Genomic DNA, 20,784 nt, shown 5'->3' with positions numbered 1-20,784 from the left:
TTAAAATTAATCGGTAACAAATTTTCAGATCTCCTAACGCACTCCCAAAACCCTGCAGAGAGGCCACAAACATCTTCAATACATATTTTTTCTTAAATCAGGTATTCAAAACTCATTAAACATAATTATCTTTGCCTGAAAGCCCCTCATTTCAAAATTATAATAATTTGAAGGGAGGGACTTTACATTAAGAGACACTACTTGCCTTCCTTAGTGGACATCTGTCTTTTCAAACCAAGACAAGGGTCATTAAGATCCCTTCCAACCCACCCCACTCTATGATTCTACCATCACATGATTTTATGCCTGATTACAGATGGATGGGACAAATACAAAAACTTAAATTCGTACTTCACAACAAAGTATGGCATCACAAGCTCATGAAATACATGCTAGGAGAAGAACAAAAAAGATAAACCTTGTTCAAAATTACTGAGGTAGACAAGAATCTTGGCAGATGTTGCATGATCCTTTATTAAGAATGCATTTGTGAAAAAATGCATATTTTATGATTGGCTTTTCACAAATATTAAAATGAATATTATATATGTTGTGTTAGAAAGTGATGCTGTATTAATTTTCTTAAGTATTGTGTTAAATATAGTTTTAGGTTATAAAAAATGTTAAAATAGAAACTGTGCTATGTAAGATAACTTTTTCTAAAGAAAGGACTCGCACTGAGATAGCAGCCACAGGACACCTGAATCTTTCAGAGAAAGAGAATTTATTGCTCCATTATCAGAAGAAATGAACTTCTTCCCACCTTGGTCAGGCATGAAGATGCCATCAGGATTCAGAGGAAGAAGCTGACACTGCCCACACAGAATCCTGTGTTGGAATGGAATTTATGCATCATATATGAGGTGTATGAATATGCAACAGGCTGTTGCTTTTAAGGGTTAATCCTCTGTTAACTTGGGGCCTTTTTTGGGCTTATTTTGCCCAGAAAAAGGTACCCGGACTGTCCATAACTCTTTGTTTTTATTGTTTCATATTGTCCTAATCCAAATTGTCCAAATTATTATTACTCTAATTGTATTATTATTTTTATAAACATTTTATTACTATTTAACTTTTAAAACTTTAAAAACAAGTGGTTTGCGTTTTTCACACATTTTATGCTCCTCGCATAACTTGGGGATTGATGTACACACCAAACACATCAATCAAGTTCACTCAATTTCAGGAAATTGAAACACTCAATTTCAGGAAATACGGTAATGCCGGAGTCTACTATAAATAACTGGAATAGAAGGTTTCTTCCTTTTCTCTTAAGAAAAACTGGAAGAAACAGCAGAAGAGCCAGAAAGCGCCACCTTCGATCACCCGGCCGAGACAGGTCCGGGCCTCACAGCTGAGCTGGGGCAGCCCAGGCGGGCCCGACACGGCAATGCTGCCTGTCCGCGGGCCCCGATACCCATCGCACCGTCCTCCCGTGCCGTCACAGGCAGGATTCACCGTGGAACACCTTCCACGGAATTCACTACCGGGGGCACTCCCGCGTCCCCGTTCCAGCCTCCGCCCCCGCCGGTCCCAGGCCGGGGCGGGCCCTGCCGCCGCTTCCTCCGCGGGGCCGCTGCCTGCCGGGGCTCGCCATGGGGCAGTGCCTGCCCTGCATGGGGGACCCCGTCAAGGACGTGGTGGAGACGCCGGACCCGGTGAGTGAGGGGCGGCGGGGCTGTCCTGTCCTTCCCCGCTGTTTGTCACCGCCTGGGCGGCCGCGGTGCGGGGAGCGCGGGGGCGGTGACCTTCCTTCATTCCTTCCCTCCCTCCCCGACATGGAGGCCGGGCCGCGGGGCCGCTGCGGTGCCCCGGGAGGCTGTGCCTGGCAAAGGGAGCCGGTCCTTGGCCCCCGGGCCGGGCTGCGGAGAGCTCTGGGGCCGGGACTCCCGGGGCACCCCGCAGCTCGGGCCTGGGCCCCGAAATCTCCTCCTGGTGCTGCTCTGCGCCACGGTCACCCGTGGGCACCGTGGTTCTGTGCAGACCGGGCGGAACCTCCTCTTGCCCTGCCCTGCCCCACGGTCACAATGCTGGGCACTGTGGTTCTGTGGGGACCGGGCGGAACCTCCTCTTGCCCTGCCCTGCCCCACGGTCACCCGTGGACACCGTGGTTCTGTGCAGACCGGGGGTTCCCGTGGGGCGTGTTAGTGCGTAACTGTGGCCAACTGAGCCCTACTTTTAAAAGAAATAGGAAAAGCTGTGCTTTTTTTTCCCGGTGGATAGCGATGCTCGCTTCTAACTATCCTCCACTGCATGACATTTTTCCTAGCCCGTGTCTGTGGGGGCTAGGAAAAGCGGGAGAGAAGGAAGGGAGCCCCCTTTGTTGGGAGAGCAAGCATTCCCCTTTCCAGACTCTAAAAGGATGTTTCATACACTCCGTGCCATTTCACCCCAGGCTGGGTTTTTTGAGTGAAGGTGCAGAAGAGCTGAATAGTGATTTCTGGTGGGGTTTGACTGTATATATGTCAGCTCTTCTGGCATATTAGTCACTAAAAACACTTTGTTCTTGCAGGCTGGCAGTGCAGGGAAAGATGATGCTAATTACCTTGAAGTTGTCATTTTGTGGGAGTTAGTATCACAGATTTGAGTCATACTGAAAAATTAAGACTTTAAAAAGAATGCAAAAACTATATTGAAGTAGAATTTCACTGTCTTTAACATTTTTATCTAGGAAATAAAAAGAAGACAACTAGCAGAAGCTGCTGAAAAGAGGCAGATGGAGGTAATATCTGATAAAATGTAATTTGTTGAAATTATTTTTAGATAAGTGGTTTATGGGAACAATGGCTGTGGCTTCTCTGGTGACACTGGGTATTATGTTTGGCTTGTGGGAATTGTTGTTAAGTACTTTCCTGGTATTATTAATGTACATTTGTACCTTTTTTGTATCTGTTAGGAATTTCACAGGAGGGTGCTCTAAGACCATTGGAAATTAACTGAGCTTGTTTGGATGGGAGATATTTTACAGTAGTTTATAAAACAACCTAAGAACTAGAACAGCAACTTCAACATTATTTTTTCCTTGCTCTAAGACTTGAAAACAAGAGATAGAGAAGTATTCAAACAATTGCAGTGGCAATTTCAAGTGGTACTGCACTTGTACTTTTCTTAAAACTGCAAGTTGTATGCACTTGCAGATTCTTCTTTGTCAAGAAGGCAACAGTTTGAACATGTTTGTAAGCTCACATTCCAGCAAAGACGTAGTCTTAACTCAGTCTTTTGTCTTTTTAAGATTGACAAGCTTAGATATCTTTAAAGTTAGAAGAGGTAGGATACAAATGTTCTAGCAGAACAGCCAGCCTGGTTTATTTTCCTTACATAGCTCTAAAAAGACTTACAGCATATACTGTTATTGTAGATTTGGGATGGTGTGTCTTGGAGAGCACAGCTGAACTGTGAAGAGAAAGGATTGCTAGTTGTGTGAATGTCAGTGACATTACATACTGAATTATGAATTGGCCATTGTGCATGGGACAATGTTGACCTGGTTTGAAGGGAGTTTAGTAAATAATTGAAATAACAGCTGAGTGATGCATGAGACTCCTGAAATCCTTGATTTTGTGTCATTCTATGTACTAAAAGCAACCCACATGTTGTTTTCAACCACAAATGGGTTTTTAAGCATAACTGTAGGAAGCTTTCCTGAGAGGAGTGAGAAGTGAAGCAATTAGGGTTGTGGATGTCCTTGAAGCTTTGTGGGACCCATTATGCTGACAAAGAAAAATGCAAATATCACTCTGTTGCTTTTTGTTTTCTTGGAAGACAAAGAGATAAAGGATTTTTCAGGACTATCTTTGAGGTCATTTTAGCCTCTGAATGTTGGATAATGGAGATGTTTTGCAAGCAGCCATACTTAGTTTCACCCTTATGAAGGGACAAGAGAGTAGATCAGATGTCCTTCCTTCTCTGCTTCTCAGCTGCTCATTATCCCTCCTGACATCATGTGAGCTGTGCTTCCTTTTGGGGTGCTGCAGGCACTTAGGGGACCTGGCTCACTTGGAAAGCCAGTTTCCTAAGAGGCAGAGAACATATGGGCTAAGTGGGTTGTTATGTTGTTATTTGCTGGGAAGATTTGTCTTGGTACCCTACTGAGAATTGAGCTTGTTCAGGACCTTGAAATTCAGGTGAGAACGTTGCTGGCTTGCCTTGATAGATTTTAGCATCTTTTGTATGAGTTCTGCAATGTTATTATAACCCTAAACTTAGATAAGAATCAGTTTTTAAAATTTCTTTTTTTCTAGTTCATGGTGTTAACTGTAATTCTGATGCTCCTGCCATCTAGTCTAGATTGTCATTGAACAGTTCCACAAGGATATGGAGCATGCAGTTCAGGACAGATTTTTCATTCTGCTGCCCACACACCCTGTGACATTTTGAAGGGTGGACTGTCATGCAGGGTATTTCTCAGAGATCACAGCTGAAAAGTTTAACTTCTTCACAGCCTGGGCTAGCACTACTAACAGGTCTTTCCCTCCCCTGTTCATGAGGGTAAAACTAGGCTCTGATAGTGAAAAAAACAGACTAAAAATTTGTGGACTTCTGGTTCTGCATCTGAGGATTAACTATCTTCACCTGGATGTAATAACAAAGGGAAACAAAACCACCCTCACTTACCTGTGGGACCAAGAGTTCTCAGAATGAGGAAATTTCCTGGAAGGGCAGCCTTGATGCAATAGTAGCATCACTGAGTGCTTCAGTCTTTTCATGCAAACCACAGTTCATAAAACAGTGTTGGCAACACTTGTAGTTTGGTTTCTCTCCAGAAAAATCACTAACTTGGTCTTACTCAAATGTGTTTTCTCCCAGGCTTCCTCTCGAGGTATTAAGAATGTGCAGTCTGTAGAGCAGAAGAAAAAGAAACAGGAGGAAATAGAAAGAAGAATGGCAGCTTCACGTCCTGGAGGAGAAGGAGGACTGAGAGTAAGTTTAAAAAAGAAACAATGTGATTCAACTAGCCATATATTCACTATGAAAATCTGTTTTGTCATGTAGAAAAATGAATAACTTGAGGAAAAACCAAGAGGAAGGGAGATGGAATAGAAATGGAAGGATGTGTCATTGCCATGCAGTGTTCTTAGTGAGACTTTATCATTAGGACAGAAAGACAGCAGCACAGCAGCCATGGCAGAGCTGCTTTCCCCCCCCCCCTCTTCCCAGTTTCTACACGAATGATGCATCAGTTTTACAGGTTTCAGCACTGGGGCCCTCATCACTGTGCTGCCCTGTACCCAGTGTCCCTTTCAGTGCCAGCTGAGATTGTCTCTCTTCCGTCAGAGCTTACAGAAAACATTTGCAATAAACTAAGTAGGGCAGTGGTCTGGGGGTTGTGTGTCTCTCATTACAAAAGAAACATCCAGTGTTGGCATAAAATTACTTCTGTTGCTATTCTAATGGGAACTTTACCTCAGAGGGACAGGCAGAGAGTTAGTGAAGAATTACAGCCTCTCCAAAACAATAGATGTGTCTGATCATTGAAACCCTGCCTTCATAAGCCTTCATCTTTGCCCTCAGTACCATACATGATTCAGGAGGCAGGAGTTTGTGTAATTTGCCACTGATACACTGCATGTCCATCACTTGCTGGGATAAAAGATTCATTGAGAATTTAAAGGTGAATGGAGAATTTATGGTAGTTTGACAACTTTACAGCGTTTGTTTGCTTTGGGATTTTTTCCTTTCTTTTCCTTATCTTCATACAAACCTGTGGTGTGTTTTGTTTGTTTCTTTAGTGGCAGGTTGGATAACAACACAGGACTTGTGAGGAGAAGATGTTTGATGTTTACTGCCAGTAACTGTCAGTTTCTGCAGCCCGGTGGCACTTACTCATCATGTGGCTTTTGCTGTTTACCTCTGAAGACTCAGCAGTACCTTGCCATTGTGGGACAATGGATGTGGAAGCAGTCACAAAGAAACTTAAGAACTAATTCTGAACACTATGGTTTTGCCAGTTTCGTTTGTTTGTTTTCCATGCATGTTTTATTGCTTCCGTGCCAAGACTTCCTGTCAGCTGGAAGTGGCCTCATGTGTAGTCAGCCAAAATGTGTGTACTGTCTGGTCAGTTGATGTCTGTCTGTCTGTCTGTGTATGACTGACCTGAGCAAGCTCAGGTGCCCACCTGTTGGTTTTGATGCTTATTTCAAGCTCCACAATTAAGCTTTTCTTCAAGTCCTCATGTAGAAAGTTTTTTCACCTATGTATGTATTTGAACATGTGGATGACAGCATTTTTCTGTTTCCTAATGACTTGCACTGCTTAGGAATTTAGTGCCTTTTTGAAAAGAGAAAAAGTAGAGTCATGGCAGGTCCGTACAAATGGGATAATTTTGTCGCTAGTAAAAGAAGAAATAGAAACCTTTATAAATCCTCTGTACTTAGATCAAGAATGCCATTTTATTATGCGTATAATAATTGTTCTTGTTTTCTCATGTGGGTTTCTTTTGAGTCTGTAAGTATTTATAATGAATACTGAGAGTTAAAACATTAAATTAAAAATCCTGTTATTAGTTGTATTAATTTCTTTCCACAAGAGGGCAGTGCTAACCTCAGGATTTTGAAAAACGAACAGGAAAACAGTTACTATGTCATCACTTTGCAAGTTCATTTCCAACAGTTTGTGTTATCTATTTAGGGTTACTTAGAGTGTAAAAACATTTTCTTTTCCCCAGAGAGCATTATGCACATTGTGCATGGGCTCAGTACTGCAATTGCTGCATTTCTGACCTACTCAAGATAGAGAGGCTTTTCACCACCCCTTGAACTATGTATTTTGTCTTTCACATCTCAGTACTGCCCAGTGCTGTCCTGAGAGTGCAGTCTCGACACAGTTTCCTGGCTTAGCCTTCAGAATTGAGGTGAGAAGGGAGAATTTGGATATTAACATAATGGTGTTTGGGCTGAAAAAAAGCTGTATCCTTGGCTGAAGCCTGCCTTCAGTTTCCTTTGCAATTGCTCTCTTCAGTGTATTAACTGTTCATAATAATTCTTTTAAAGTCTAGTGAAAATGCAGATTATAAAAAGGTATCTCAGACATTAATTTGAAATGAGAATTTCAGTCTAGCACCAGAGTAGGTGTCCTACGAGACACTTAAGCAGCACTTTGTTGGTCACTTGGGGTATTTAAAACTTTAAACATTTTTCTCTTCATTTTCTGTCATATGTTCCTTTGAAACTGCAACTGTCTCTTGTCATCCAAGCTTCTGCTTGCATTAGTGCCATGAACACTTTCATTTAAAGGCATTGAAAGAACCTAGAGAAACCATCACATTCTTCTCTCTCTGCATCCTGTATGTGAAAGCCAGAGCTGTCTGTGTGTGTTTTTAAGAGACCTGGTTTTGAATGTTGGATTTATTCTATGGCTAAGGAACCACATCAGAGGATGTGGGAGTGTGTGGTTCTAGATTATAAATCACCCACAAAGCTGTTTCAAAAGATGTTCCTATACCATACATATCCAATTGCCCAAATGGCCAGGCTTAGCTGAGTGGGAATTATTTGAGTAAATAAAGCCCCTTACTGTTGGTTTAAGTTTTGTTTCAGTTCACAGAGAAAGCAGAAACTACTGCAGATCAGTAGTGTACAGCTGATAGCAACCTGCCATGTGCCACTGAACAGCAAGGCTGGGAGCCACGTTAGATGAGAGCTTCTCCCTCCTTGTAGATGTCTTTCCTGTCTTTCTTATTGCTTAGTGCAGCAGTAGGTTTCTGTGGACCACAAAAAGAGTTTTGTCCTTATTTCCCTCAATCCTGCATGTTTACTTCACCTCAGAGGCTGTTAAAATGCACCTTTTCACATAGATTATCTAGATGGTTGGTATTTTGTTTACATCAGTACAACTCTTTTTTTCCCTTCATCTTCTCAAAGCACAGTCTTATATTTCAAAAACTGGCAGGCCAAAGCCCAGTGCTGGTAAACTGGACTGAAATGCTGACTCTCCATGACTGTGACAGCATCATCTTTGTTGCAGTAACAAACAATTTGCCACTCCATATGGTTAAAATACAAGGTTATGCTCACATGCTTGTAGCAGGAAATTCCTGAGATTTGGGAAGATGCAGAAGCTGTGTGTGCACAAGGATGGGCAGCATCAGTGGGCCCTGAGGAGCACAGATGACTTCAGCGTGTGGATTTGGCACAGTGACAAGACAAAGTACTTGAGAGGCAGCTCATCAGGCACAAGCGGTGCCAGCAGTTTTTCCAGAGTCTGGTGTCACAGACATATTTTATGAAAAATCCTTTTGCTAGGATCTTTTTCTCCTGAGAAGCTGAGAGGCCTCAGGAACACAATGTAAACCATGGTTATCTGCTGCTGTGGAATGCAACAGGTGCATCTGGGATTGGTCTCATGTGGTTGTTTCTAATTAATGGCCAATCACAGCCAGCTGGCTCGGACTCTCTGGTCAGTCACTAAGAGCCTGAATGAGGGATGTGGGGGACTCCAGGGGCTCTCCAAAATGCAGTGTGTTCCCACCTGTGTTCCACCTTACCTCAGCTGACACACCACAGGCTCAGAAAGGAGGAGGCAGAGCAAAGCAGCAGCCCTGTGCCTCCTTCCCTTGTCAGGTACTCTCAGGCTGCTGCCAATGAGGCAGTACAATGTGTTGGCCCAAAAAGAACCCAACCCTTGTCAGCATCTCTAGGAGACACTTCTGTAACTCTGTGGTGGGGCAAACAGCTCATCTTCCAGATCTAAAGTGATGTAATAAATGTGTAATAAATTCAGGATTGAGTCTTCAGTTACAAGAAACTTGCTGTACCTTCCCACACATATACTGCCTTGTCATTTCACTCATCCACACCAACAATCCTTTAAATAGCTGCCAGAGATTTTCCATATTGTCTCTAAATTGCTGTTGGACAAAAAGGTGGTACTGAAAAGGAAGAAGCAATTATCCCTGTAATAAAGATGTGAAAACCCCTATCCTCAATCAGTGATGTAAATAATCCTGCTTAGAAAAAATCTCCAGGTAATGTATGAATAGCAAGGGGACAGGATGCACTGTCTATAAAGAGCAAGAACAGATATCACAGTTACATTTCCAAACTAGTTCTGAATGGCTCCCAGCATGATGAGTCATATTTGACATTATACAATAGTAATTTGTTTTGTAAATAATTTTACATCATTTATCCATTTTAAGACTAGGCACAGTTTATGCACAGGCATCTCCCATGGGGTTTGGTCTGCAAGGACTTTGAGAAAAGGCTCCTATCCCTGGAAGTTTTTAGGACTTCAGCCTCCCCAATATTCACATTCAGCCAATTTAATCAGCAAGACAGTTAAAATCACTACATCATGGAAAATGACCTCCATTTGTTCTGCCCCTGTCACTGCAGCAAGGGCTGTATGCCTTTGAGCAAGATTCTGCTGCTCAGCTTTAGATTTATAAATTGAGCCATAGGTTCCTAACAAATTTTCCAATTCCTACATTGCTACAGGACCTAATTCACAATGAAAATATAATTACCAGATTAGTAACACTTACCTCCAACCCCCTCTTCCAGACTAACCAGCTTGCAGCATTTCTTTGGTTGTTTATTTTATTGATGCTTTCATTTCCTCCTCTGTTATTCACACCCACATCAATGCAGCCAAAAACAGCAAGTCCCACCTGCATGGTTTTACATCAGGTGGTGCTGGCAATACTTTAAAATAAAATCCTATAGTCTCCCATTCTAGAACTGGCAAAGTTAAATTCAAGAAGTGTTTTAATATGATTTTTTAAAGACATTTGAGTACTGCAAAACAAAAAAAAAAAAAAAAAAAAAAAAAGAGACTATTTTGACAGGTACAGTCCAAGCACATAAAGGGATTCATGTTTAGTTAAAAATCTCTGTTTGGATTTACTTACTGTTGAAGTTTACTATTAAAATAAATTTACAAATAACTTTTTTGTAATTATCTGCTCTGATTTATTAATATGTAAGCAACTTCCAATATTTAAAAAACCAACATCATAATAACAACACAAACTTAGTATTGGATGATGGAAATAAACATTGAACTTGAAGATCTTGGAACTCATTTCAACCTCAATGATTCTGTGAAATCTAGCTAATTATGTTTAAAAACCTAGCCATTATTTCTAAACAAACATCTCACATTTTCACGAGTGATTTTTTTCCTTCCCTTTCCACTTGAAAACAGATCTCTCAGTGCTTATATTAAGATCATGATTTTTTTTTCAGCTATACTACATTTTTTATAAAATTATGTTGCTTGTGTTCTGCTTTCTGCCCCCTTAAGGAGGACATATGACAACTGCTATGACAACTGAGACCTCCTATGGCTTTTCAAAAGATCTATTGCTGCATATGTGTTTAATCTCCCTAGAAAGTGGTTTAAAATAAGAATAAAAGGCTGTAACTTTGGAATGATGTCGTGCTGCTTTGTCTGCTGCACCAAGCAATTGTGAGCTGTTTGTATTCAGCAGGTATTTTTAGATGGTGAGGTAAGCCTTTTCCACAGAAGTGAGATACAATGTGCTGATCTTAATAAGGCATGGAACATGAAAGATGGGCTTGATCCTTCCTAGCCCACAGACATTTTTCTGTTAAAGACCACAGGAACAGATCATAAGACCATTAAAAAAAATTAACATCAGAAAATAGAGAAAAATACTAGTCAAGACTAAAAAAAATATTTACAGGATGTTTTTGAATTTTTTTCTCTGTGAAGAAAAATCAGTTTTCAAAAAAATATGGGTATTTTTGTGTTATCTGTTTGCTCCTTTGTGCAGCTCATTACTAGGGCAGCAAGCAATGCTGTGCATTGGAGGCATCTAGTCAGTAGCAGCAAAGTGCTGCCACATTTCTCCTCATAGAGAAAAACAAGGCACAATTCTTCCCAAGGATTTCTGTGATTCACATTCTCTGAACCTCAGAGAAAGGAAAACACAATTCTCATCACTTGCTGTGCCCGTGTTGTGCCACAGCAGAATGCAATGTGGAGATTGTTCACCCACAGTGAGGGTGTTCTGTTCCCTTGGCCTGTCAGGGCCAGGTGTGTGTGTGTGTGTGGGGACTGTGGGTGACAGCCACGAGATTCTGGGCACTGTGAGCAGGTGAGTGCTTGGCAGATTCAGCTTAGATTAAATCTATATAGTATAGTATAATAAAATTATTAATCAGCCTTCTGATATCCATGGAATCCTCCTCATCATTCTCTTCCCTTCATCGAAGTTGCCTTTGATTTACAATAGCAAAGTAGAGACGAGTGATCACAAATAATAAGAGATTCAAAATGTATGGGTATTTTAAAAATTTTATTTCGTTTTAAAATTTATACAGTCAGTGAAACAATCCTATAAAATGATTTTTCTAGGATGTTACAAGGCACATAAATTACCAAATATAAACATAGAAAAGTAGCCAAAATAATGAACTAAGCCCACATACACCTTTAGCTATATTAGAGGTGTGTGAATGATTTTTGAGAATGTGAATCGCTCTATTTACAGGGTAATGAATATTTCACATTTAACAATAACCAACAACATTAAAAAGAAGGGGGGAAAAAGTTCATATCCAAGAAGAGAGCCATGTTTTGTCACTCCAGAGGGACTCCTTGGGTCTGAGGCTGTGCAGCTGTCACTGCTCCCCTCATGGCTGCAGAACATCCCTGCTGTGACCAACCAATGACAATGCTTCCACATTGGGCAGCTTTGTCAAAACCAGAAAGGATCTACACATAGATCAAACACTCAGCACTGTCTCCAGCTTTAAATAGTAAAATGGTGTGAAGGGGTTTCTTGGGCTTTTTCTTTTAAGTAATGGCTTTGAGAAGTTGTTTGGCATGCAATAAGCCATTATATTCTGCTAATTAAGAAAAGATTGCAAAACATACAAATAGTCAATTTTTATTTCATTTCAAGAGACATTACCAAATAATTTCTCCAAGTACCCAATTTCCACCTGCATATATATATTTCAACTAGACTAACAGTCAGGGATTCAAAGTAATAAGATTTGGTACAAATATATTTCATTGTGTATTTTCTTCTATTAACAGGATCCACTCCTTTACGTAGCTCTAAGTATACATTCACATAATAAAGAGTAATAATTTGGCTAAAAAGATATGTCTATTTATTATCCGATTGTAGTAATTTGCCTATCGAGGGTAATTTGCTATAAAAGATACAGTACTAGAAATAAATAGTTCTAAATTCAAAGATCTTCAAAATGGGGTGTCATTTCCAGTCTGTGTTAAATTTTCCAAAGTCCTTTTAAAGCATTAACTAAATTCACTACACTTAGGAGAATAATTTGGACTTACATACATGAAGTCCGACTCACATGAGAAGCTTATTTCACTTAATTTCCTTCTTGGTTTTGTAATGGGCAGAAACAACCAGATAATTGTCTGGATTCATGTCCCTGATGTTTGGAGACTTGCTCTGGACGGGAGATGTTTTCCCATCCACTCTGGAGATCTGAAGCATTCTGCATGGGTCGTGCTTCAGCAGGTAACCTGCAAACGTCTCCCAGCCTCCTCCCACACGAACCATCACGTGTTTGTTGTGCAGCATCTGCAATTACACAGCAGGGAAAGCACAAACACTCTTCAGAGGCAGCCACTCACAAAGAAATCGTACTTCTACTGCTGTAACAACCTGCTTACTTTAATTGAAAGCCAAAAACATATGACGGTAGTACATAAAAGGAATAGAAATAGTAGAGTGGGTTTTATTTGCATTTTTGTTGGGAAGGATGAAAGTTTGACAAGGAAGTCTCACAGATGCTTGGCAGGGAGACTTTTAAATGTAGAGTCTGATGAAGGAATAGAGATGGAAGCAAGTTTTGATGTAGAAGAAAAGAATTGCTGAGCCAGTCTGACTGGATAACCAAGGAGGCAAAGGGTGTGTTAGTTAGAAGGGGTTTTTATGGCTTAGAGCAAAGGATAAACCCACCCCAAACAAGATGTTTGTACCAAGCAGGAATATAGCACAGGCAAACAAGCCTGCTGATGTGGCAACTAGGAAAAAGGTCTCAGAATTTTCCACTGCAAGAAAACTGAAAAACAACTTCTAGCTTAAACTGTAATGTACTGACTGTTAGTGACTGGAGAACAGTGACATGAATATGGTAATTACAGTAGTTATGACAGGCTAGAGATAAAAGTTAAGGTGTAGATTGGTTCTACTATGTTAAGATGCTCAGCAAAGGGAAGTATATAATGCAATGTAACCAAAAGATGCATTGTAACCAAAAGAAAAGTATAGAATGCAATGAAACCAAAATAAAAGTATAGAATGCATCTGTAACCTAAACTAAGGGTGCAGCTGGAGCTGACAGCTGTAGGCACAGCTCTGTCACCCACCACCCTGGACTGCTGTAACATATAATAAATTACATTTTGGAGATACAATAAACTGCATTTTGGAGAGCTGCTGGAGTCCCACATCTCTCATTCAGGCTCTTACACATTTTAAAAGTAAATTTAAAAAAAAAAGTAAGAAATTGAGATGTTATTTCAAACTAAAGATTTTCATATTTTATGTAAATAAATGCCACATGTTCCTCTAGTCCTATAGCAGAGAGTCTTTCTGTTCTTCATGGGTTTAGTAGAAATATGTCAGGGAACATTAATACTTAAAGATGATTTTTTAAAAATATATTAGTAAAGACACTGTTTTATATTGAATTGAAACTGGCTTTTCCTTACAGGAGTAGTGAAGGGCAAACAACCAAAACAATTTCCTCTATCTCTGAAAAATTTAAGAAAAAAGAAATTAAGAAAATGAAGTTACATTTATTTTAACAATTAAGTCTTGCTGACAGTACATTCCAATAAAATAGTTTAATGCTGTAATTACATAATCCAATGAGGTACATCAGAAGTATTTTATTTGGGTTTGGAAGCACCTGAATTTTCTGTCTATTTTATTTAATTAAAATAAAATGTTAATTTATTTATTTAAATTAAATATTAATAAATTTATTAAAATACTATTAATAATATTAAATAATAATAATAAATTTATTAAAATTTATTTAATGAAAATAAATTTTTTCTCCAAATGCCAGTATATCTTTTCCCTTGCCTACCCTTGAATTCAGTTGGTGATTTTGCTAATTTCTCCCTGTTGTTTCTCCATGCAGAACAGAAAAATAAATTCCAGTGAGGTATAATAAAGCAGCACATTCTATATTTTATTGGTTTATTTTATAACCAACGTGAATGCCAAAATTAGAAGTTTTCTAAATTCATTCAAACAGGGATGCAAATTTTCAGAAATTTATAGGTTTATTGCTACATGAAATTTTTCTGTTTCTCTGAGAATTCAGTGACCTGAAAGCACCAGAGTCTGTGACAGGCTCCTGATTATTTGCTTGCAAGCCAAATGTAGACATTAAAAATATCTCATTAGCAAAGATTATGCAACTCCATCACTAGAATTCCTCATAAAACTTATAGCAAAATCCTGAAGTATGATCTGATTTAATCACCAGCCAGGTTCTATTTAGATACAGTCCTATAATAAAAATTTTACAGACACTGTAACATAAATATTAGAAAAGGCAGTAGTGCTGCTACACACAGGGGACTCCCTTACACACAAGGAATAATTCCCAGCAGAATATGGAAGAAAATCAGCTTCCAGTGGGAAAGCTGGAAAGCTTCCCTCCAACTACACTCTCTTGGCTTTCATTCCCCTTTTGTCACAGAATTTGTGTCTTCTTAGAGAAATGTTTTAGTCCAGTAAAACAATAAAGCTTATTTTAGACTTTAAAGGAGTCACTTATGTGCCTGAGTGCATGTCCAAGAGATTAAAACTAAACCTCACCTCTACAAATCTGAAAAAGTGCAAATTATGTAGCCAATTCCAGATACTAATTATTCATCCATACTGAAGTGATCTATTTGCAGTCTATTAATGTATATTTTGGCAGATGATAATTTATTGGTCCCTTCCAACTTATATTACCCTAAAAATAAGTAAAAATAAGTAAAAATAAGTCTTTTTCCACCTGAAAACCAGGAAATATGCACTCCTCATTTTCCCTTGTCATCCCTCATTAAGTCACATTTTGCCCAGCTCCCCTCTTTATATAGGATTATACAAAAATGTTTTGGATAAAAATGTCTTCTAGTTTTAAAAGTTCCAGCAGATGCAACCTCAGCCATCACATATGGATTTGTTTAAGGAGCAGCTCTGATTTTCTGTGTTGTCATTCTAAAACCCCAATAAAATAGCCTGCACTTCCTCTCTCTTCAGACACCATGATAGATAATGACATGGAAAATCGATGGCACTCTGGATTAACATCTCCCTCTCATTTTTGGGGAGTTATATGTTGTAAATCACACAAAACAAATCTCTCTTAGTTGGAAAAAAACGTCATAAAAAAGCTCAGAGTGAAAAAAATATGTCAAGAACATATGTTAATTGCTTGTCACAGTATTTCTAGCTATGCTACAGTTTGGTTTAAGAATTAACATACTTTCTGAATTATAAAGAATTTTATTTTAATGTTATATCTTGGTCTGCATCAAACACATCAACAGGTACCCACTTAATTCATTGAAACAACCTCTGTTTCAGATCAAAAGGACAAACAGACTTTGTTTACACAAACACATAGCAGACAGCTTTGGAATAGGAAATGAATTGCTTCCACCCAACCCATCTTTACTTAATTGATTAGTCACTTTGCTTGTGTGTTGATTTCTCCTTTTTCTAAACTGGTATTACTGTCCATTTGGCAACTGACTCCATTTCCAAAGCCACTCCTTTCTGTGAAAAACTTAAGCAAACAAGGGTAAGCAAAGTGGAGTTAAAATGAGACTGCCTTTGTCTTTTGGGATTCAGTTTCTTTTCAGGCCTTTTATATTACATTTGTTAGTGCCTTAGAGATTAGGACCTCCTTTGAGATTTCTACCTCATGACTTCCCAATTTATTTTTGCAATAATTTCCCAAGTTGTTAAACTACCTTATCAGTCAAAAATCTTGTTTTTTACAGTGCTTATGGAATATATATATATATAATGCTACTATAAGATGTCATGTTTTCGGCGCAGCACTGGTAACACAACTGGGAATAGAAAACATGAAAACATCTGTGCTGAAGACAGGCAGAAAAGTTAGTGGCTAGTAATTCCAGTGAAATCAGACTGCTGGAGCTCAAAAACAAACACTTCATATATTACTATATCTTCTTGGTATGACCTATATTATGTTAAAACACTGCTTAAGCAACTTATAATTCATACACGATTGCAAATTACTCCTAGCAGGAAGGCAAGTGGAACCTGTAAAATGGTTTAAAATCTGGGAACAGGGCTCCCAAGTATCTCAACCCTGTGCCTTTCACCATTACACAGAGCTAAATCCTGCTCCACTCTTTTGGTTTGTGCAGAAAGCAAATCTCCACCGAGCCTCACAGCAATATGAAATGAAAACAAAAATTGACTTATATTTAGTCACAGCTCAGGAAACTAGCCTGTAATCAGGTCAGAAACCCAATACCACGGGGAAAAAGTTTGTAAATTGTTCCTAGAGAGTTCCCCTAGAAGAGGTACAGATGTGGAAAAGGTGATGGCTTACTTACATCTGGGTTTATAAAGGTCTGAAAGAAGCAAGGAAACACATATTTGATCATGAAGACACAGCGTGTCTAAAAATGAATAGAATGCTAAATTATTAAATCCCTGTGTGATCTAAGAGAAATAAGTAGTTTCACAAGCTTCCATTTATAGCAGAGAGCAGGTAAATGGCATGTTTGCAGGGTATCAGGAACAATGCACCAGAAAAATCTTCCATTTGATGTATCAGCAGAACATCATGCTAGGACAGCACCACAGCAATTGCTGAAAACAGCACTCTGATAAATCTAACAGAGTATCACTGAAGATCAGCCAGTTGTGGGTTGTGAGAAGTACATCAACAGCAGGCTGGTGACAGAATAAGGAAGCAGAAAACAAGATGTGGGGATGAGCAAAATGATAACACACAGGTGGCCTAGAAGTACCCACTGGAATGTTACAGACAATAGTACTGGAGAGCCAAGGTGTCCTGGGCTGATTCATACTGGTGTTGTACTCCATATCTGGGCCAAAAACTCTTTCCTGAGAAGGCTGACATAGAACAGAGGCTAGACAGAGTTAAAGTATAAAGTAGGGATTTATTAAAAGGCCTTAATGGATCCACCTGGGGCAGCACAAGAGCCCAGTCAGGGTTACACCCAAAAGGAACCACATTGGTCACAAAATGCACGACAAGTCACAAGGTCTGTCACTTTTATAAGTTCTGCTCCATTTGCATATTGGAGATAATTGTCCAATTATAGCTTTAGGTTATGAAGTCCCATCCTTCTTGTTTTCTCTCTTCCCATGCTCTTGGGCCTGGAACTTGTAACAGCTGTCCTTGGTCCCAAGCTAGAAAATGAACCCTGTCACAGATAGCTATTGACCTCTGGAATTAACATTGTGTTAAACATTTCGACAAAGGGAAGACATTGGGACTGACTGTAGCAAAGATATTGCACTTAATGAAGCTGCTTATTTCTGCTTCCAGACAATAGCAGGCTCATTGAAATAATTATTCCAAGTCTTTCTGCCTAACTAACTGAAATTGAAATACATTTTTGTACTGACAAAAATAACATGACAGTTTGGGCATCTGAAATTCTTACTCTTGATTTCGTTTTCCCTCAAACCTTACATTTGGCTTCTGTCTGAAACTATTTTATAGAATTTGGAAATAGCATGTGTTTAATGTCTAACACTAGATCTTGTTTTACTGTTTGAAAACAGCATCCAGCATAGGTGAGCACTGTGTTCAAGAAATAACACAGAGGCAGAAGTAATCACAATTCCTGTTCATTAAAAACAAGTGTATTTCTGACAAGTGAAGGCATTTATGCCTTGGACAAAGATTAATCATGTCAAGGAAAATTATTTCTATGGGATTCATGTTCAGAATGGTATTTGCAAGTAAAGGGACTGTGCATTTCCAAGCACTTTGGGTGACACCTGGCGCATTGAGCTCTGAGGGCAATTAAGGTGACACTTTTTTGTTTCTCACTCTCAGGACACATTTGTCTGGGCCAGCCACAAGGAGGACCTCGTCCCTATCAACTGAAATGTGTGATATTGAGCAGAAATCTAGTTTCTCTTAGCTGCAACACTGACTCATAAGAAATATTTTATGCAACACTCAGCAGAAGAGATGATATGGCAAACAGATGAAATACATAAAAAGAAATCAGACAGAGTTTATGAGAGCAAGTGAAAGTGTCAACTTGCAAATGGTATGTCTGGATGGAGTTATGGAAAACCATATGTACTAAAATCAAATAATAGAGGTAGGGGAAGACTGTATTTAAGAAAAAAAATTAAAAAACATTAGCATGAGGCTGCTAAAATAAATTTATGAGAGATTTCTTAAAAAGAAGAAAAAGACTTTACTCTTACCTTTGAATAAACACCCAAACAAACAACTAATTTTCTGAATTGCAATGATTAATCTTTCTATTAGCATTTGGGGCCCTGAAAAGTTTCTCTTAAAGAAACCCAAATAGCTTGAGGCAATTCTCTCTCACTTTCTAAAGTCAACTAAGTTTTTTCCCTCCAAGAAATACCTCTAAAATAACGTATTAGAGCAGTGAGGTACTATTCAGAATAAGTTAGAGGCAGAACTTAACAAGAAGTAAAAACATGAGTTCCATCTATAAATTGTGCACAAATGTAAAGCAGAAACATCACTGAATACAAAAAGGAATTAATTTTACCCAGACTATCAAGATTCTCCTAAGTTACACTCCTTTAAGGATGTTGAGTCACTTACAGAGTGTATTCATGCAGACTGATCATCTGTTCAGATTTTGCCACAGAATTCAGCTAATCTAGGGTTTCATCATGCCAATGTGAGTGGGCTGCATGTGAACATGCTCGTGTTACAGGATTGCAGAATACATGAAAATGTTCTTATGAATCCTGAAGTGCCATCTGTTCTCCAGCTATTCTATCAAGACTCATTCTGTCTCTTCGAATTTTCTGCCTCAAAACAGCCAAATAAAAGAAAGTACCTCCTGCAATTAAACAAAAACCTGCACATCTTCCTCTACAGATTTATTCCCACTGCCTGCCTCTGGAAGCAATGTCTACATGTGGTGACAGATGTTTTAGGTCCAGCACAGACTGATTTCAGTTACCACATACACCCAACTGCAGCAATCTGTGTGTTTCCCTGTCTGGATTTTTTTTTTTTTTTTTTTTTAATCTTCCAAATTGCTTCAAACAGCTACTTTCAAGTGTATGCAAAATTAATGCAGAAGCTGGAGTTAAAATGCTTACTTGTTTCTTTTATTATGCATCCCCATCCTCTGGGATACCAGTACAGCAAACCCAACAATTCCTTCCCTGTAGTTGTGATCTTTGTAATATTTGTCACAAAAGTGATTGTTGGCCATTTTCCCCACATCACTGACTTTTGCCCCCTGTTGAAATAAAGATGCTGCCAGTCCTTTAGTGGTTAAAATCATGACACATAAACTTTAAAATTATTTTTAAGGTATATTCAAATTTAAGTTTAGTTGAGAGACATCCTCAAATTGACCAAAGTGTTTCAGTTTAACACGTGAAGCCTAAAACAAACAAACAAACAAACAAACAAACAAACAAACAAACAAACAGCATGTCTAGAACCATCACAATTCAATTCAGTAGCTGAGTATAGCCTATCAAAAACCCTAACCCCTAACTAAACCAACCAACCAATAAAAAAATCAAAAAACCCCCACAAAGCCAAAACCATTGAAGACATCAAGTCAGGACTGCAGTAATAAGGAAAATCACAAGGAGGCAGGCAAACATCACAATCAATTGAAAGCATGAGAAATAGGAAAAAAAAAAAGTATACTCCAGTGAAATTAAGATCTCAAAAACGATAGGCAGTACTTTTTCATTTCCCCATGCAATAAAAATGAATAAAATTGAAACATTTCTGGATACCTTAACAAGGAACTGAATGCCATGTATTTTATGCCTGCAGATTTATCTTTGGGAAGAACTAAAAAATATATCAGACTGTAGAGGTCTTCTGCACTACTAGTCAGGGTCACAAATACTTTGAATTTTAGATGGTTTTCTGCCTTCTCTGAATTTATTCAGGATTAGCAGCTGCCTCATTTGGTCTGGCACCATCAAGTAAGCAAACGGAAATACAACAGTTTTAAAGTGAGGGTCCCAACAAAAGAATACCAGGAAGATCTGAATTTTTCTGGACATTCTCAGAATTGTTTTTACACTTTCAGAAGCAGAAACTACCTGCATATTTTTCCATGAAAAGTTCAATAATGCCTTTGCTATTCAGGCTTTTTACTCCTTCATGGTATCACTTTTCAGGAGTGGCAAGTGCTGAAGTGTCTGATCCAACCCATAAGAGAAAATAATATGTAACAGTTAGAATACTATTTCATTTCCTCAAATTTATGAGATATAGGTTTAATTATAAGCTCTAAAGACGTATTTTTCACATGTCCTTCAGCAAGTAAATATATTGTGATTCTATACTTCAAGTCTCTAGGCTTGGCATAACAGGATTTACTTGTTCCAGCGCATCTGTGTAAAGGCTTGCTGGCTAGTCAAAGGTAGGAACTGTGAATATGTGTGGGTAAAATATCAACATTAAAAAGTACAATTTCTGCTGACTGAGATGAAATCAGTCAGAGGGTAGATATAGTTGAAATTAGGAGTTTTTAAGATTTAACATATGCATAACATAACTCCTCACTGAATGCTTGCAGATGAAATTGATCTGTGCTCAAAATTATTGAGCTGTC

General features: G+C 38.9%; 2 protein-coding genes across 3 annotated transcripts in view; one reads left to right on the top strand and one right to left on the bottom strand.

Annotated features, from left to right (window-relative positions):
* Positions 1–1,304: 1,304 nt before the first annotated feature.
* Positions 1,305–7,517, top strand: SVIP (small VCP interacting protein). The gene is made up of 4 exons (XM_058027111.1): positions 1,305–1,658; positions 2,672–2,722; positions 4,807–4,920; positions 5,730–7,517. Exons 1-4 carry the CDS (start codon positions 1,596–1,598, stop codon positions 5,742–5,744), a joined length of 243 nt encoding a protein of 80 aa, XP_057883094.1. The 5' UTR covers positions 1,305–1,595; the 3' UTR covers positions 5,745–7,517.
* Positions 7,518–11,251: 3,734 nt separating this feature from the next.
* Positions 11,252–20,784, bottom strand: part of GAS2 (growth arrest specific 2) — a 73,842-nt gene continuing 64,309 nt past the window's right edge. For both annotated transcript variants that reach the window (XM_058026311.1, XM_058026312.1), the window contains exon 8: positions 11,252–12,526. In XM_058026311.1, the coding sequence (XP_057882294.1) occupies positions 12,308–12,526 (219 nt within the window). In that variant the 3' untranslated portion in view covers positions 11,252–12,307. The remainder of the gene's footprint in view (positions 12,527–20,784) is intronic.

This window comes from Melospiza georgiana, chromosome 6 (genome assembly GCF_028018845.1).
Source record: "Melospiza georgiana isolate bMelGeo1 chromosome 6, bMelGeo1.pri, whole genome shotgun sequence".
Taxonomy (NCBI): domain Eukaryota; kingdom Metazoa; phylum Chordata; class Aves; order Passeriformes; family Passerellidae; genus Melospiza; species Melospiza georgiana.
Note: the sequence above shows the minus strand (reverse complement) of the source record. Positions and strands in the feature narration are given on the sequence as shown.

Coding starts and splice junctions, on each gene's coding strand:
- SVIP (XM_058027111.1), top strand. CDS start 1,596: ATGGGGCAGTGCCTGCCCTGCATGGGGGACCCCGTCAAGGACGTGGTG. Junction 1,659..2,671: donor TGGTGGAGACGCCGGACCCG/GTGAGTGAGGGG, acceptor ATTTTTATCTAG/GAAATAAAAAGAAGACAACT. Junction 2,723..4,806: donor CTGAAAAGAGGCAGATGGAG/GTAATATCTGAT, acceptor GTTTTCTCCCAG/GCTTCCTCTCGAGGTATTAA.